The following is a 17,500-nucleotide window of genomic DNA, read 5'->3' as shown; positions in this document are numbered from 1 at the left end:
AGTTCAGGTATTTAGACTTAATTCATTTTTTGTTTATTTATTTTAATCTAAATTTTCTTTCTGAAAACTTTAATTTTTTGTTTTAACATAAACTGATTTTGAATAAACTCAGTTTAAATATAAACTCATTTGAAAAATTCAAAAGATCTTGATCTTATGAAAAATCTAAAGCAACAATCTTTATACAGCGGAGTCAATCCAGGTCAGTTCAGGTTCACGATCATCACGATCACCCTACTACTGGTATTATGTAATCCAGTATCATCTCGTCTATGCCCTGCTGCCTAGTAGAGTGTGTTTTTCAGGCAAAGGCTAGGAGAAACAAACCGGATCTTCTTAACTTTTATTATAGGTTTTTGCTTGTACCTCCTTGATAGTGGATGCAACTCTTCCTATTATCTCCTAATGAGGGTACAGCTCTAAAACTCAGTTTAATGGTTCTGAGGTCAGCTGGTAGTAAGGTTTCCCGAACTCTGTGGTAGCTCTCAGAGGGGTTGATTCCATCAACACCTGGAAAATATCAGAGTATTAACAGTGCCTTTTTGCGCATGGATGGTGTCTCTGTTAAGACTTTTATTGCACATTGTCAAGACTACATAAGGAGCCCTGTGTTATGACTTAGGGTTAATTAATAGAATTGAGAAAGTTGCATAGCTCATTGCATGGAAGGCCATGCTCTATCTATAAATGAGTCAAGTTTTCTTTAAACTTAAATTATGCCGAAAGTAAATCAAAATATTAAACATAAAAAACCATCTTCACCACCTAATTGTTTTAATATATCATTTACTAATATTTGTGGTCTGCAAAGCAACCTTTCATCAGTTGAATCTTACCTCTCCCAAAATTCCCCAGACTTGCTTGCTCTTAATGAGACTAACTTAAATTTTTCTATTTCTTCTTCTGTTCTCAATGTTGATGAGTACTATTCTTTGATTTGCAAAGACTCCAATAGCCACATGCTTGATTTAAAGGTATACATACGCATCAATTCACCTATTTGTCATGAAATCAGGTTCAAACCCTTTGATCATTCCTTTATGTGTTTCCGCTTAGCACCTCTCAACTCTATCACCTTTCTCTTTGTTCTTTTTCGTTCTCCTTCTCCCAAAACTGCACTCTTTTAGATATAATTTCTGATCAAATAGACCATACTCTCCTCTTTACCCCTCTGCCAATATTGTTGCTATTGGTGACTTTAATCCTCATCACACTGAATGGCTTGGCTCTAACACCAATGACCCTGCTGGCACTAAAGCCTATAACTTTTGCATTTCTCAATCTCTTACTCAGATAGTTAACTTTGTGACTTGTTTTCCTGACAACCCTAATCATTTACCTTCACTCCTTGATTTATATCTGGCTTCTGATCCTAGCCTGTGTTCAGTTTCTCCTTTTTCTCCCTTAGATAGTTCTGATCATGCAATGATATCTTTAAATCTTACATATTGTACTTCATTTTGGGACTCACCCTATCATCGCACTACTTACTACTACCCTAAAGCTGACTAGAAAAAACTTCTCACATCCCATCTTGAGTCAAATAACTTGCTGTCAGACAATCAATACAGTTTTCGATCCTTTCGCTCTATTTTTATTGTGCAATGGATGGAGGAGGAAAGGCTAGGGCTATTGCTCTTGACATATCTAAGGCTTTCGACAAAGTAATCCAAATTACGAACCTTGCTGAAGAAGGTTGCTGCAGAAAAAAAAAAGTTACACAATTCAAGTTTTTTCTTTGAGGCATGTTTATTTTCTAAAGGTATACATTTTGCCATTAATTACATTAAAACTAAAACTGACTAGATTAAAGAGCATTTTGAGGAATTTCTGATTTTTTTCTGCTTTTGCTCTTTTTTTAATAAGTATGGTGTTTAGTGATGTGTTGTATTGTATTCATGTCATTTTATAATTTTTTATTAATGTGAGTTTTATGTTCAAAATTAACTGACATCACTTTTTTTTTTCATTTTGATTTTTTTTTATTCATTCCCAACAAGACTGCAAGTAACCACTATTAAGTTGGGAGTTACTAGAAAAAAAGAATAGAGTTGTAAAGCAAGGTCAGTAATGTTCAAAAAAGAATAGATTTGTAAAGCAAGGTCAGCAACGTTCGAGGAAAAAAGCCAGACGAATAAAAGTTTTTGGAGCACTTAGGAACAGTCACAGAAAAAGGATGAGATTTAATTGAATGACAAGTAACAAGAGAATGAATTTTAGTAGATGGCACAAGAGACGCTAGCTCTTTAGAGCAGTGTCTATTATAGCATTTGTAGAAAAGAGAAAAAGAAGCAATGTTACAACAATGTGATAATGGTTGGAGGTTGACTGCAAGAGCAGGTCCAACTATGTTTTCAATGTGTAAGAAGATCTAAATTATTGCAATGATTGGTTAAAAAAAATTGAGTTTTATCTGAATTAAAGTTCACCAGCCACTGTGAGCCCCATACTGTAGCAGAAGTGAGATCCTTTTCAAGCTCAGATGCCCCCTCTAAGCAATCAGAGAGTGTTGGCTTCTTATCATGTCAAGAATAAATGGTAGTGTCATCAGCGAACAATGCCACCTTAGATGTGATAATATCTGGAAGATCATCAATGTAAACTAAAAAGAGTATAGGACCAAGGATTAAACCCTGAGGAACCCCTGAAGTGACAGGATATGAAGAAGAGTGCTGTGCATCGAGGACAACTCCTATACTACGATTGGAAAGGAAGGACTCAACAATCCAAAAGATGCTACCAGATACACCGCAAGAAGAAAGCTTATGGAGCAGACCAGCATGCCAAACTCCATCAGAAATGTCAAGGGGACAGCCCTAACCTCTCCACATCTGTCTAACGCACAATAAAACCTTTCAGAAGCATCTAAAGGTGAATGTGGAGAAACTGAGCACTGACTAGGATCAGCAACAAGACATAGGTCGAGTAGAGAAGGTGAATGATTCGAGTTGTCTGGAAATCGAGTTGAAAAGTTGCCTATTTCAGTTAGAGATTGAGAAAGGCAAAAATTGAGGGCCTTAACACCAGCAGAGTCACTGACACTAGAGCCAAGCCATTCAGTGTGATGAGCATTAAAATCACCAATAACAATGATATTGGCTGATGGATAAAAGAAAGGGCTTGATCAATTTGATCAGAAATATCATCAAAAAGAGAGCAATCTTGAGATGAAGGAGAGCGATATAGAATAAAGACAAAGGCAATAGAGTGAAGTGGTGCTAAACAAAAGCACATAAAAGAATAGTCTGTGGATTCAATCCTAGTTTCCCGACAAATGGGTGAAATCTTACGAATGTAGATGCCCAGGCCAAGCATGTGACTATTGGAGTCTTTACGAATTAAAGGAAGATAACCATCAACACTAAGATCACAAGATGAGACAGCTGAACAATCATTTTTTGTGCTTAATAGTTTTTGGTAATTTGGTCGTTTTAAATTTTTAAAGAACTTGACTTAAAGCATAGATTATACTCAGTACACTATTTAATAGTCCAAGCAATTGCCTCATTGCTATTAATAAACCCTAAGCCGTAACAAAGGGCTCCAACAGGGACACCATCCATGCGCAATATTATATAGTATTTGTCAAAAGAGGATGGATGTGTGACTCTAACAAGTCAAGAAAAGAAGGCATAACTGTAGACAGATTAGAAAAAAATGTTGTAATGAACAAAGTTTGTTAGAGAAAAATAAAGTGATTTAGGTATCAGCATGTAGAGAGATAGCAGCTTCAGTATTAAATAGTAGTGATAGAAGTAAGAAAACTTGAAGAGAATGCTTTACATATTGTATGAATGAGCTTTAGTTGAGAAAAAAAAATTATCTGATTGTTTATATTAGAGAAACACCATAAATAAGGAAGGCTTAAGCCTGATGATGATGATGATGATGATGATGATGATGATGATCATCATCATCATCATCATCATCATCATCATCATCATCATCATCATCATCATCATCATCATCATCATCATGTTGATCATAATGATGTTTATATATGCATATATATACAAAATATAACATAAATTTTGAATAAAAAAATATTCTTTAGGATGTATAACCGTTTATGCATCCCCGGTCACAAACCCGGCCTTGGATATATTTTATCAAACCCAGCCCCAGCTAAATTTCAACCCCGGTAACTGCTAATTAGGGATGTAGAGTTCCATTGATTTTTTGTGACCTAAGTCACGAAAAATCAATGGAACTCTGAGGTAAAAAATGATGGACTCCTTGTACTCCAAAATTATTTTTTTTTAATAAATTTTTTTAACTAAATAGTTTGATTTTGTTATCTGGAGTTTATATGGATGAGAAAATCCTCGAAAAGCAATTGAGTGCTATTAAATTTTCTGTTATGAATTAAACGTAAAAATTAGTTTGTCTTGTAGTTACTGAATAATAAAAATTAATGAGAATAATAGAACTCTGAAGAAAAAAATTAGAAAAACCGTACATTTGATGTAACAACTTTCTTATAGAAAATATTTAAACTAACAAGTATTATGTAAGAAAAATAGCTTTATTAAAAGTATTCTATTGACTATTACTTTTTGTAGGATTAGCGCTTAACACGTTTTTCATTTATTTTATTCAATATTAAATTATTTGCTATATACATATATATATATATATATATATATATATATATATATATATATATATATATATATATATATATATATATACATATATATATATATATTTATATATATATATATATATATTTATATATATATTTATATATATATATTTATATATATATTTATATATATATACATATATATATATGTATATATATATATATATATATATATATATATACATATATATGTGTATGTGTATGCAAGGGCTATTCTATACCATTTTCGACAGCGCTAACAATATTTGGTTTTCTTTACAGCAGGCGTTGCCACGGGGTACCCTTACCCAAATTATTTTCCTAGAATAGCCTCTGATAAATATATAAATATATACATACATATATATATATATATATATATATATATATATATATATATATATATATATATATATATAATTATACCTTTTGAGGTAAATGAGAAAGTAATTGAAAATATGCCAGTAGTTGACCATTTAGATGGAAAATTGTTAAAATAACTATTCTGGTACAACAATTTTAAATACAAACTACTTCTCGCCATTTGGTTTCTTCAAACATTTAGCATCTTTGAACAAAGATGGCTGACAGTCAATGTTAATGTGATAATGTCTAATTTTTTAACTTTTTACAACTTGTTAAGGAGTTGCAAATAAGGTCAAGTTTAAAAGGTAAGTACCTTTTACTTTAAATATTGATTATATTTTGAAAAAGGTATGTTAGATACTAATTAAAAGCTATTTATCACCTGTTTACTGTCCATCTGTAGTCAGTTGCAAAGGTGGTCAAATAATGGATCAGAAAACTTAAAAAAATTTAGTAATTGTATTTTCAAAAGCTTATGGACAAAAAGAATGTAGTGAAAAGACTGAAACAAGAAAAAGTCATTGAAAATGAAAGAAAGAAGATATTATGAAAGAGAAGAGGAGAAAAATAATTTTTTAAAAAATCAAGAAACTTTTTGTAAAGTAAAAAGGAGCCATTTTCCAGGGGAAATGGTGCAAGTTGTGGCTGATGGTTATAAGAAAGACACAATGGTTAAGAATGACATTTCTTTTTATTGGTGGTCGGATAAAAAAGATAAGATTGTATATATAAAGAAATAAATACAAAGAAAAATCTGCCAGTATGCTAGAAGTGTTCTTTTAACTATTAAGACTATATAATTGGCAAACGATCTTAAAAGTATAACAGTCAAATGGAAATTTTTTCTCCTAAATTATTGGTACATTTACCTAATAATATATTTAGATACATCAGTACACATTTACTATTTATACAAAACGAGTTTACCAATATATAAATGTACTTAAACTGACCATTGATGTATTCAGTTCAACTTTTGGTGGACACCATGTTTCAGAAGGAATAGCCATACTTGCCTTTAATAATAATAATTTCATTTGAATAAAAAATATTTATAAATAGTATTAATAGTCTACATGCATATTTTTCAAATATGCATGTAAATATGTGTGTGTGTGTGTGTGTGTGTGTGTGTGTGTGTGTGTGTGTGTGAGTGTGTGTGTGTGTGTGTGATCACACATGGTCTCTCTCACTCGTGAGAGAGAGCACTATATAATCTCTCTCTCACGTGAGAGAGATTATATAGATTAAATTACAGCATATTAGTAGTACTATAATTACAGAATATTAGTATTTACATATAATAAATACTAATACGCTTTAATTTACAGTATAATAGTAGTACTATTATTAATAGTACTATTACTATTCTAATGTAAATTACAGCATATTAGTATTTATTATAAAAAAATACTAATATGCTGTAATTGTACTACTAATATGCTGTAATTTTAGTTATAATTGTAACTATAATTATAGTACTATTAGTACGATATTTTATTTTAACATGGCTACATATGGTATGCTATTTAAAATCATTAAGTATATTATATTACTTATATTAAATGTCACTTTTACTTTATATATATATTATTATATTTATATATATCAACATTCGAAATTAGGTCGGCCGACCATAAAAGCGGCAAACAATTGCCGACCTCGCATCAAGTATCTTTGTTTATGACCTTTGTATCAATTTTTTTTTGCCGACATGATGCCGACCTCTGAAAGACCTCGGAAGTAAGAATAATAAGGTCGGCAAATTATTGCCGACCTCGTTATTCTTATTTCTGAGGGTTGATATATATATATATATATATATATATATATATATATATATATATATATATATATATATATATATATATATATTACAACTTTTAAAAATTCCTAAATAATATTTAGAGTTAGTTTACTGTTATTTTTTCATGTTTTGCTTTTTGAACGTCTAATAATAATAAATTTCTAGATTAGAATTGAGTTAACAAATGTCTAGATAAGAATCGGTAGCATTTTTGTCGGATTTACAAAAAGGTATTTTTAGAATATAGCAATTTGTTTTTAAGTCCAGCAAAAATACAAGTACATAAAATAAAATCCAGTAGAGATAATAAGCTCCTTGCTGAAAAAACGTTTTTTAAGAATGCAACAAACCTATAGCTAAACGGGGAAGCAAAAGATAAGATTTAACCAAGTAGTAGAGATTGTTTAAAACTTTGATATTTATACCTAGTATTGAGGTATTCAAAAAACGATTATTTAACGTATCAAGTAAGGCGGTTACTTTTTGACTTGCCGCTAGAATAATTATACAACGAAGACTGTACTACAATTTTAAACAATTTTTGGCTTCGTTCTTCCTCCATTCTATTATACCTTCTTGATATGATACAGCTCATTGTTTTTTGTTTTTTTTTTGTCTTATTATTAATTCTTTGAATTGAGAAACGGTTCATTAATTAAAACTGACACATGAATCAAAATTTTAGTTTTAAAACCAATTAACCAAAAGTCAATCAATAAAATTTTAGCGAAATCTTTTTTGTAGCGTGTTCAGTTTCGAGTCCTAGTGGTCCAACTACAGCGACTGTCTTTTAGAAAATTTGCAACCAAGAGCTCCTTATTTGTTTAAGATCTTCCAGCAGCTATCCAATCAAACAAAGCTCGTCATCACTGGTAATTGCTTCAGATTTTAGAAGATGACTAACGTGGTCAAGGTAAGTATGGGTTTTGTACCAAATCGTAATTAGCAATACAAATTCAAAAGTTGATAACCATTTTTTTAAGCTTGTTTGAGCTGCTCATTAGTCAGATCCAGGTTAAAAGCTGCCAACATTTCTCTCGGCCTCTTGGCAAGTGGTTTGATTGTGTCGGTACGAGAGCTCCATCTTGTCAAAGTAAGTCTATGCAGTAAAATTCCTGTCGCTTCAGTGAGAATCTTCCATCGGGCAGAACTTGCATTAAAAAATAAAGACAAAAATTAGACATTTTCAAAGAATAGTTTGATTTCAATGCCTGAACCAACTGCGTGCACACCAGCGAAATTCAGGCTACGAGCGTTACGGAAAACGTACAAAACTTCTTAATAATTTTGCCTTATTAATGCTTGAGCTTCATTGTAAGCACCTGACATGTTAAATCCATTATCGTATCTCTGGCCGCGACAGTTTCAACTATCCTAACCTAGCCTTGAAATCACATCAGTGATAAGCCTATATTAACTCTTTTCTTCTTCTAAAAACATTCAAGAATTGTTTTTTGATTTACCAGCAATTAGTTTTTTCTAAGTAGAGGAGAAAACAAATAACAAAGGTTATTCGCTTAGAGTAAGATTTTTCAGTTTGCAGATGCAATGCTATCAGCGTTGACTTCTTCAAAGCAAAATTTGATCAGCTACCATTATAATGACCACAACGTATCATTTTCCGTTTAATTGAGCATGAGATAGTATCACTAGATGACATGACTGTTCATGGGCTTACAGAATACGTCCAGTTCCGTCTAATTCAACTACAACTAAATCAAATTTTTTTCTTAAAAATGGTGAATAAATAATTAAAATAATAAAATTTAAAACTTAATTTTTTTTTTTCGTGTGCATTTTAATTCCAAATGCTAAAGTCTTAACCTTAAACACAAAAACTAAGCAGGTTTCACGTTGTGAGTCATTAAAATGTATACTATTTCTTGAAAGGAAAAAAAAACCAACGAGCTATAATTTACTCTATTAGTACTTCTGTTAAAAACTTTGTGCAATTTAGTAGTGGGAGGGAAATTTATTATTTATTAATTTTAAAAAAGCTTTTCCTATAATTGTCGAAATTTTTTTTTCTGTACGGAGGGTTGAACCAAATTATATTTCAATTCCTATTTCGCTATTTTGAAATTTTTGTTTAAAATTTTAGCTCGAAATTTTTAAACCCGCTTTTTTTAAGAACACACGTTTAGAAGAGTTAAAAATATTTTCACTGGAAGAGCTTTGATTTAGTCTATTATTATTTGAAATAGGAATTTGTTTTAAAATTTGAGGAGGCTGATTTGAATTTATATATTTTTTTATTTATTTAGTTATTTATTTCATCCTTTGAATTAAGTTTTACAATAATTTACAACATAACAATATAAATTTTTGAAAAATTCTGACTGGAGCTGGCAGAAGACTTGGTCTTATCATCCAGCTCCGTTGTTACAAATTTAGATTCTTGTATAAACATCTTCTACAATACACATGCATAAACATTTTTCCTAACATAATCATATAGGACATAAAGTTCTACTATTTTTAATTTACAAAAATTATATATAATTTTTGTAAATCACTGACTAATACTTTCTAATTGATTACAAGCAATTCAAACATAATAAAAGAAAAAAATAAGGCAGATAATATATGCTTTAGCCGGTTCCTTTTTTTTAATATCATAAAAAACAACATTTTTGTATTTAAATTTTTCTTTTAAATTTCATTATAAATTAAAAAAGAAATTTAGTTGCCAAATAATAAGGTTAATGAACTTATATATTAACATTAAACTTTTATGAAGAAGAAACAACACATCAATCACAAGTTTTTTTCTATATTTTTTTGATTTAAAATACTGTTTTCAGAAAAGTTAAATTTACTTTGTGAATCTATTTTATTATAAACTATTATTTATTTATTCCGAGCTTAAAAATATATTTAAAATATATTTTTAAGGTCAGATTTTTTTTTCATCATTAATTAAACTTGAAAAGCTGCTAGGTACAAACTCTAAATTAAAAAAAACTTAAATAAAATCAGAATATATGATAAATAATTTAAATAATTAGATTGTAATATATATACATATTTTACAATTATAATTATAAAATACCTATCTTTTTATTTAGATTAAACTACTCACAATAAAGCTTGAAGATCTGAGAAACTCTGTTTTGTTGTATTGCGTTCGACAAAAAAATGAGATGGAGAAACTGCCTCTTTGTCTATCTATTAACAACTATTGTTTAAAATAGATCGTTATTCTGAATTAATGAAATAAGGCAAAGAATTCCACAATTGGTCATTCACTTTATCATTATTAACTTTTACGATTATGTAAAACCAATTTAACAACATAAAATATAACAGAAGACTAGACTCCAATAAAAAAACAATATCTCACTAAAATTTAAGATATATAAGATATATTAATATACATATATAAGAATCTTATATTTTTTATAAAAAATAATAAAAAAAAATTTTAATTTTAAAAAATAAGTATTAACATTATTGAGATATATAAACCCTTTAGATGTATATTTCACATTTTTTTATACATCTTCAGCGATGTATTTCATCAGATATTTATTTGGCATAGAATAAAATGCATATAAAAAACTTCTATAATATATATAAAATAGTATATTTGATATAGTTTAATTTTCTTGAAGTAAGTTTCTGCCAATAGTGACGCTTGTTTTTTAAATGGCAGTCGTTTATAATTATCGCGCCGTAAAATCAATTTGACATATCTGGGAAAATAAAATCTAAAAAAATATTATCTTTCCATGATTCTATTTTATGCACTAGGGTGGAGTGAATTTTAGTTTTTTTTACAATTCGTTTAGCCTGGGTGTGCAAAAGTTGTCTATTCATTTCAGAAATACTCTTGAAAAATATCAATGCTCTAGGAAATTATCTTGAGGTTTTTATTGCAGAAAAAATGACCTTTTAAACTAAAAATGAAAAAAGATTATTTTTTTTAATTATAATTTCAAAAAAATCTTAAATAATAAATTTTTTATAAAATAATTGTTATTTTTGAAACTTTTATAAAATTTTGCTTCTTTTGAGACCCAACATGACATACTTTTGAAAAAATTTTTTTTACATAATATTAGGGACCCATTAAAATTTTAAAGGTCTTGAGGAACCTCAAGATAATTTCCTAGAGCATTGATATTTTTCCAGAGTATTTCTGAAATGAATAGACAACTTTTGCACACCCAGGCTAAACGAATTGTAAAAAAAGCTAAAATTCACTCCACCCTATTATGCACCCAATGTACATCTAAAAAAAACTTTTAGTTTTCCGGATGTTATACTTTAAAGGTGATTGCATAATTACGCCACGTTTGAGAGCGGGTGGGTGGGTTATTTAAAAACGTGATAAAAAGTGACGCGATGGGTGGGTGAGTCGGGACTAAAGTGACGTCACGCAGTTGCATTTTCTAATGGACCACTTAGACCAAACGAATATTGACTGCATCAATCTTTATATGATAAATGATTATAATGTTCAAATTTAAATATTGTTTTAATTTAAATATTTCAATTTTAATTTTCAAATTTAAATACTTCAAATTTAAATATTAAATATGGATACACAACAAAACAAATAAACTTGTCATATTTTACTATGAACAAATTATTCAAGAATAATATAGGGAAAAAAATATATCATTCTATTTTGGAAAAATGCTGCAATGTTCCGTAACGTCAAGCGATTTGTGATTTTAATAGTTCTTAATAATTATTGTAAATGTGTTTAGGGTTCGTCCATAATTTACGTCACGGTGTATGGTGAGAGGAAGGGGGGAGTAATTAGTGGTTTTGAGACGACTCATACAAAACTTGCTACTAAAGTGTTTCGATTTTGTGAAGAGGGGGGAAGGGGAGGGGGTAAAAAATTGCGTGATGTAATTTATGGACGACCCATTACACGTTTTTTTAAATAAGGAACCAAACAAATGGGCTAGTACAAGAAAGCTTCTAAATTTTTTCTAAAGTTTCTAGAGGTTTTTTAAGAGTTCCTTCTTAAGCTTCAGATAAACAAAAGAAAGAATATAGAAATCAAATGGTATTGCCACGGGGTTAATTTTTGGCCAAAAATCTTTCAGCGCGAATTGTTCGCGCAACTATTAAAACTAAATGTCATGTAGACTGGAATATTTTTACGTTTGGTTTAGTCTACACTAAAAAATGCAGTTAAGTAACCAAGGTTCATGGCTTAATTGGTCAAAAATTGAATGTTTTAATGTGTTAATATGATGAAATATAAGTTATATTTTTTGTTCATGGATGAACATATGTATTTTTACACATTCTTCGTATTATTTAAATCATAATAAATAAGTCTACAAAAAGATGCTCGATAAACCACCATGTTACCTCTTCTATGCACACAATTTTACATTTGAAAATGATACTTGCATTAATATTTTTCTTTTTAACTTGAGATTTTGAAAGTCAATAAATATATCTTGAGATATCTTATTTTTTCTTGCAAAAATTGACATTTTTGATTTTCAAAACGTCTTAAAACCTAATATAATGAATTATCTTTAAAATCTCTAACTAAATATGGACCTAACACACAAAGGACCATTAGTGGAGTTTTTTTATAAATGAAGTAAAAGATAAATGAGTTTATCTCTGATTTTTCTATGTGACTTTTTGACTAATTTTCAGAAAATTAATTTAAAAAAAACTACTTTTAAGAATTTATCTTGCATGTTAAAATGTAAATGTGATAAAAAATTTTATTTATCTGTCACTTAACATTTACAAATTTTTATAGTTGATAAAATATATTTTGTAAAAATAATATTTATTAGCAGGTATAATAGTAAATATAAAAATCAGTATGAAAAAAGGTTTATAAATATCATAACTTGCAATGTGGGTCTGGCTACACATCAGTGTTGTCCGTGTTTAACCGAGAAATGCAATCAAATCATTTTACGAAGTAAGTTTATATTTATTCTACATTACCGTGTTATTACCGTGTTATTTAAACACACTAAATATTACTTTTTATTTTATTTGGCTGAGGTAATCAGGCTTTATGAGAAGAAAAAAAATGCTCTTACATTATATAAGTAATGAACTGAAGTGTTCACAAATTTTATATTTTTACAGATTTAAATTTTTTATATTAATAATTTTTAAACAAATGTTGGTGTATATCTTGAAAAATTGTGTTTCTCTCATTTATATTCATTAATATCCATTTATATGTTGCATGTTCAAAAGCAAAAACAAGTTGGTTTTTCAAAGTTGATAAAAATCTGATACAAAGTATCAGATATACTTGTTATGAGTATTTTTTAATAATCTGAAACAAGGTATCAGATTATTAAAAACCTTAATGTTTTTGTTAAGGTTATCTAAGTAAAGCCAAAATCCAAGTAAGTATTGTGAATTTCAAAATAGGTATCAAAGATGTAATGACATGCAAAGCTGCTCAGTTTAATGGCTTTTTATTAAAAAATTTGGGCTGGCAAATATCAAAAAGAATGTACAAGCAACAAACTTTTTGGTTTCATTTTATTTCTGAAAATCCTTTTGTATTTTGATTATATCTCAATTTCAGAAATTATATTTACTCAAATTAATTAATATATTTTTTTAGACTTGGATTTTATTTATATTACTTCAAGATATTTTCATATAACCTTCATAAAAAAGAGCATATTCAAAATATGAAAATCTATTTCTATTAGTTTTTATAAATATTACCTGTTATAAAAATATCAATAAACTGACACCTTTCTTAATGCTACGCTTTTTATTTATTTTTTTTGAATAAATTAAGGTGTAGATGTATATAGTTCTATTGGTTTAAGGTTAAGTTATTATATTGGTTTCAGATTAAATTATTCTATTTGTTTAAGATTAAGTTAAGGTCAGCTATTTAATCCACAACATATCTAAAGTTAGGCTGTTTAACAAGCTATGCAAATTACAGGTGTGTAGATGTATGAAATAGAATTTACAAATTGAATGAAAATAGAACATGAATGATAAATTGATAGGTCATTCCAGCTCAATTCAATTTATGCTTGGCACCATGTCATCTCAGATTTTGATGATTTTTGGAATACAGGCTTATTTTAATGAAAAAATAACTTCCCTCCAAATTTTAGTGTCTAACTCCTCCTTAGGGTTTCAGAGATATTGATACTCAGTCCCAATCTCTTTTTTGATTATTTTTTCAACACCATTTATTTTTTAAGCTAATTACATAACACAATTAACTTTAACTTATGAAATACTTGCTCAATAGTGTTGAAAATTTGTACCTAACTATTTTTTAGGGAGAGGAACTCAAAAATGATACCTTCAATACTAAAAAATTAAAGCTTCTCTATGAAAATTCAGTTTCAAAATGGCCTAACATTTTTTATAAGTTTTTTGAATCCCCATATAAAAAGAAGTATATCTTGAAATGTCTAAAAAGTATGATCCTGAAAATTTTTCGTATGGTTCTATATATAACAAATTCCTTATTACAAAAAAACTGCAGGAGTATTCTTTCTTGAATCTGATTTACTTGGATTGAAAGTTTTATTAAAAAATTTAGAAAAATTGTTATTTAATAATGAAAAAAATATTTTTTTGTGTGCATTTTTATGATTTTAGAATCTCAAGTACTGTTCTAATATATAAACTTGTTTGCATTACACATTTAAGATCTTCACTTTAAACAACCTTCATGTTTAATGAAAGATTTTCTATTTATTGGACATTATTTTAGGGAGAAAAATTTAAAAATGATAGCTAAAACACTAAAAACATTAAAGCTTCTATATAAAAATTTAATTTCAAAATAATGTAATACTTTTGATGCCCCATACAAAAATTGTTAATCTTGAGATGCCTAAAAGATATTATTATGAAATTTTTTTCGTAATGTTCTATATGTAACAAATGCCATAAAACAAAGATAATGTCTTGATATAAATCTTTTGGACACAAAGGATAACAATGTATCATGCAATTCTTGTTAGCCCTACTACAAACAAGTATATCAATAAGTTCATGATAAATCTTTGATAATTCTTAATAACTTAACATTTTGATGGTAGGTATGCATATGTGTACCAGATGCTCACACTATAATGCCCGATTTTGGATGATTTGAGCAAAAGTGAGAAAAAAAAGTCTTTCTATCAGGATAACTGGTTTTAAACTTAGCATACAGTAAATACACATACGTACAAATTAGATATTTCCTTCTTTTTTTTTTTTTCAGGGAAAGATAAAATACCGTTTTTCAGCAGCACTTTACGTGATATCTGCTCCATATAATTAGTGATAGTAAATTATTTTTCTTTACATTTGTTAGACCAAGGTATTCGAACCAGTGGTAATTGAATTTTCTGATTCCATTTGAAAGTTAACATTTTTCTTTAATTTTTCCTAAAAGTATATCCATGTCATTTGCTTTACATTAAACTTCCTTAGATAATTTATTGAAGGAAATTAAAAGAACCTTTAAACTAAAAGCCGATTTAAAATAATTTTCATAGCAGCATTTTCTAAGAAGAACTTTTATTTTATTTATTAGATTACTTATATTTTATAATTTTTTTAAACTATTTATGGAGGTTGTTTAATTTTGGTGTTTTACAAAACTTTAAGTTGAAAAATCATTTTACATAAAGATTTTTAGTTTTTTAATAGTTAATCTTTATTCAGGAGTATAATTAAAATTGGATTGTCCAATTTTTGTAATATTTTTTTCTGCAAATATCAAGTTCATATTATGTTATCAATGTCAGAGTATAATCTCTAGATATAATTTAAAAAAATAGTTGGATGAGGTACATAAACCAATGATCCATACGCTTTATTTTCTTATAAATCAAATTCAAATTTAGCGCAAAATCTCTGTTTCGATAGAATCCATTTGCAAAAACTTTTGATTTTGATTGGTCTATTAAAATTTTATTGTTATTTTTACACGATTTCCGTAAGTGTGAAAACACGCGCAAACTGGCAACCAGGAGATTTTTGAACAAAAATTAACGCCGTGTGCATTTGATTGCATGCAGAAATTAAAAAAACTATTTCTCCATTGCAGATTTAACTTTAAATGAACTATTGTTTGTTTAAAATTAAAGCAAACTATTATCTATAATACGAAGTATAATAAGGCGAAGTTAAAAGTTTTAACTTCGTGCTGATAAGTAGGTGAAAAATTTTTCACCTTCTTATCATATACTTATCAAATTCTTAATAAAATACGTTTCTTGTCAAATAGGAATTCAGTACTTTCTAATTCAGTAGTTTCTTAAATTTTGTGGCGTTTATTGCTATTTCATTATAAACTAGTTTTTTATAATAAAAAAATGCTTTTGTTAAACGGTATTATTTTAAACTGTTGATGTGTTTATAAGGTTATATAAATATGATTTAATGTGTAATTGTTAATGTTTTTATACAGTTAATTTTTGAGGTTTGTAATTTGATAGAAACTGTCGCTCGAATTTGTAAAGATATATAACATGATAACTCATTTTTATATTTCTTGCCAAAAAATAACAATTTTGAATGATTTGTTATCTTAAGATATGTTCAAGAAAAAAAAAATCACATGGTGTTAATTTTTGTTCAAAAATCTCCCGATTGCCAGTTTGCGCGTGTTTTCAAACTTACAGGCATATTAAGTGGAAACCATGAAAAAGCAACTATAAAATTTTAATAGACCAATCAATATCAAAAGTTTTTGCGAGGGGTTTCTATTGATACAGAGATTTTGCACTAAACTTGAATTTGATTTAAGAAAATAAAGTGTATGGATCATAGGTCTTTATAACTCCTATATACATCCTACCATTTTTTATTATATCTTGAGATATATATGAAAATAAAAAAATAAGATTTTTTTAAATGGCTGCCAATTTTCTGAAAATTAGTCAAAAAGTCACAAAAACATCAGAGATAAACTCATTTTTCTCTTTTACTTCATTTATAAAAAAATTCCACAAATGGTCCTTAGTGTGTTAGATCCATATTTAGTTAGAGATTTAAAGGTGATTCATTATTTTAGGTTTAAAGATGTTTTGAAAATCAAAAATGTCAATTTTTACAAGAAAAAGTACGATATCTGAAGTTATATTTATTGACTTTCAAAATCTCAAGTAGGTATGTGGATTGGAAAATTTAAATTGATCATAGGCTAGATTGTTATATATCATTGTAAAAGACTTTTATACAGTATTTTAAAGGTGAAAAAATTATTAAAATCAAATAATTCTACAAAAAGTTATGAGGTTCATAGTAGCAAATTTTTGATATTTGGATTTGTTGAAGAAACTGTGGTCAAAATTAAATTTTTCTTCACTTAAATTGCTATAACTTTGTCAATTCTTATCTAAATACTTATTACTTGGTATCAAAAGATAGGTGTAACAGTGGGTTACAACTGCCTCGACCTATTTGGTGTTTCCTGGGAGCTAGAGGGGGTGCTGAATCACCACCTTCACCCTAAAAATAAGCATATTTCTTTCAATACAGAGTGTTTTTTTTTTAAATACAAAAAGTTGCTATAATTTTCTAGCCCAACAACAATGATTGGTGTATATTAAAGTTGGTAGTGGATAAGGTGGTGATGGTTTAACATACCCTAATTTCAAAAATGCTTAATTCTAATAAATGTGTCTATATTTAATAATATTAGTGAAACTAGTATACAGTATAAAAAACATCAAAAAATTGTTTTACAAAAATATCTATTATTGGTGGTGTGCATA

The 17,500-nt window shown here is 28.2% G+C and overlaps 2 protein-coding genes across 12 annotated transcripts in view; one reads left to right on the top strand and one right to left on the bottom strand.

The window, feature by feature from the left end:
* LOC101241074 (peptidyl-prolyl cis-trans isomerase-like 1) overlaps positions 1–6,086 on the bottom strand; it is a 38,306-nt gene extending 32,220 nt beyond the window's left edge. Inside the window, exon 1 of the mRNA XM_065790913.1 lies at positions 5,944–6,086. Coding sequence (XP_065646985.1) covers positions 5,944–6,027 — 84 coding nt within the window. The 5' untranslated portion in view covers positions 6,028–6,086. The remainder of the gene's footprint in view (positions 1–5,943) is intronic.
* A 6,489-nt stretch (positions 6,087–12,575) lies between these two features.
* LOC136076939 (uncharacterized) overlaps positions 12,576–17,500 on the top strand; it is a 15,840-nt gene continuing 10,915 nt past the window's right edge. For 10 of the 11 annotated variants that reach the window (XM_065790910.1, XM_065790906.1, XM_065790911.1 and 7 more), the window contains exon 1: positions 12,576–12,708. The gene's annotated coding sequence lies outside the window, so the exon portion shown is untranslated. Of the gene's footprint in view, positions 12,709–16,797; positions 16,893–17,500 lie in introns of all 11 variants that reach the window. The other variant, XM_065790912.1, reaches the window with a different exon arrangement.

The sequence above is a fragment of the Hydra vulgaris genome, chromosome 02 (genome assembly GCF_038396675.1).
Source record: "Hydra vulgaris chromosome 02, alternate assembly HydraT2T_AEP".
Taxonomy (NCBI): domain Eukaryota; kingdom Metazoa; phylum Cnidaria; class Hydrozoa; order Anthoathecata; family Hydridae; genus Hydra; species Hydra vulgaris.
This window is presented reverse-complemented; position numbering and strand designations above follow the sequence as displayed.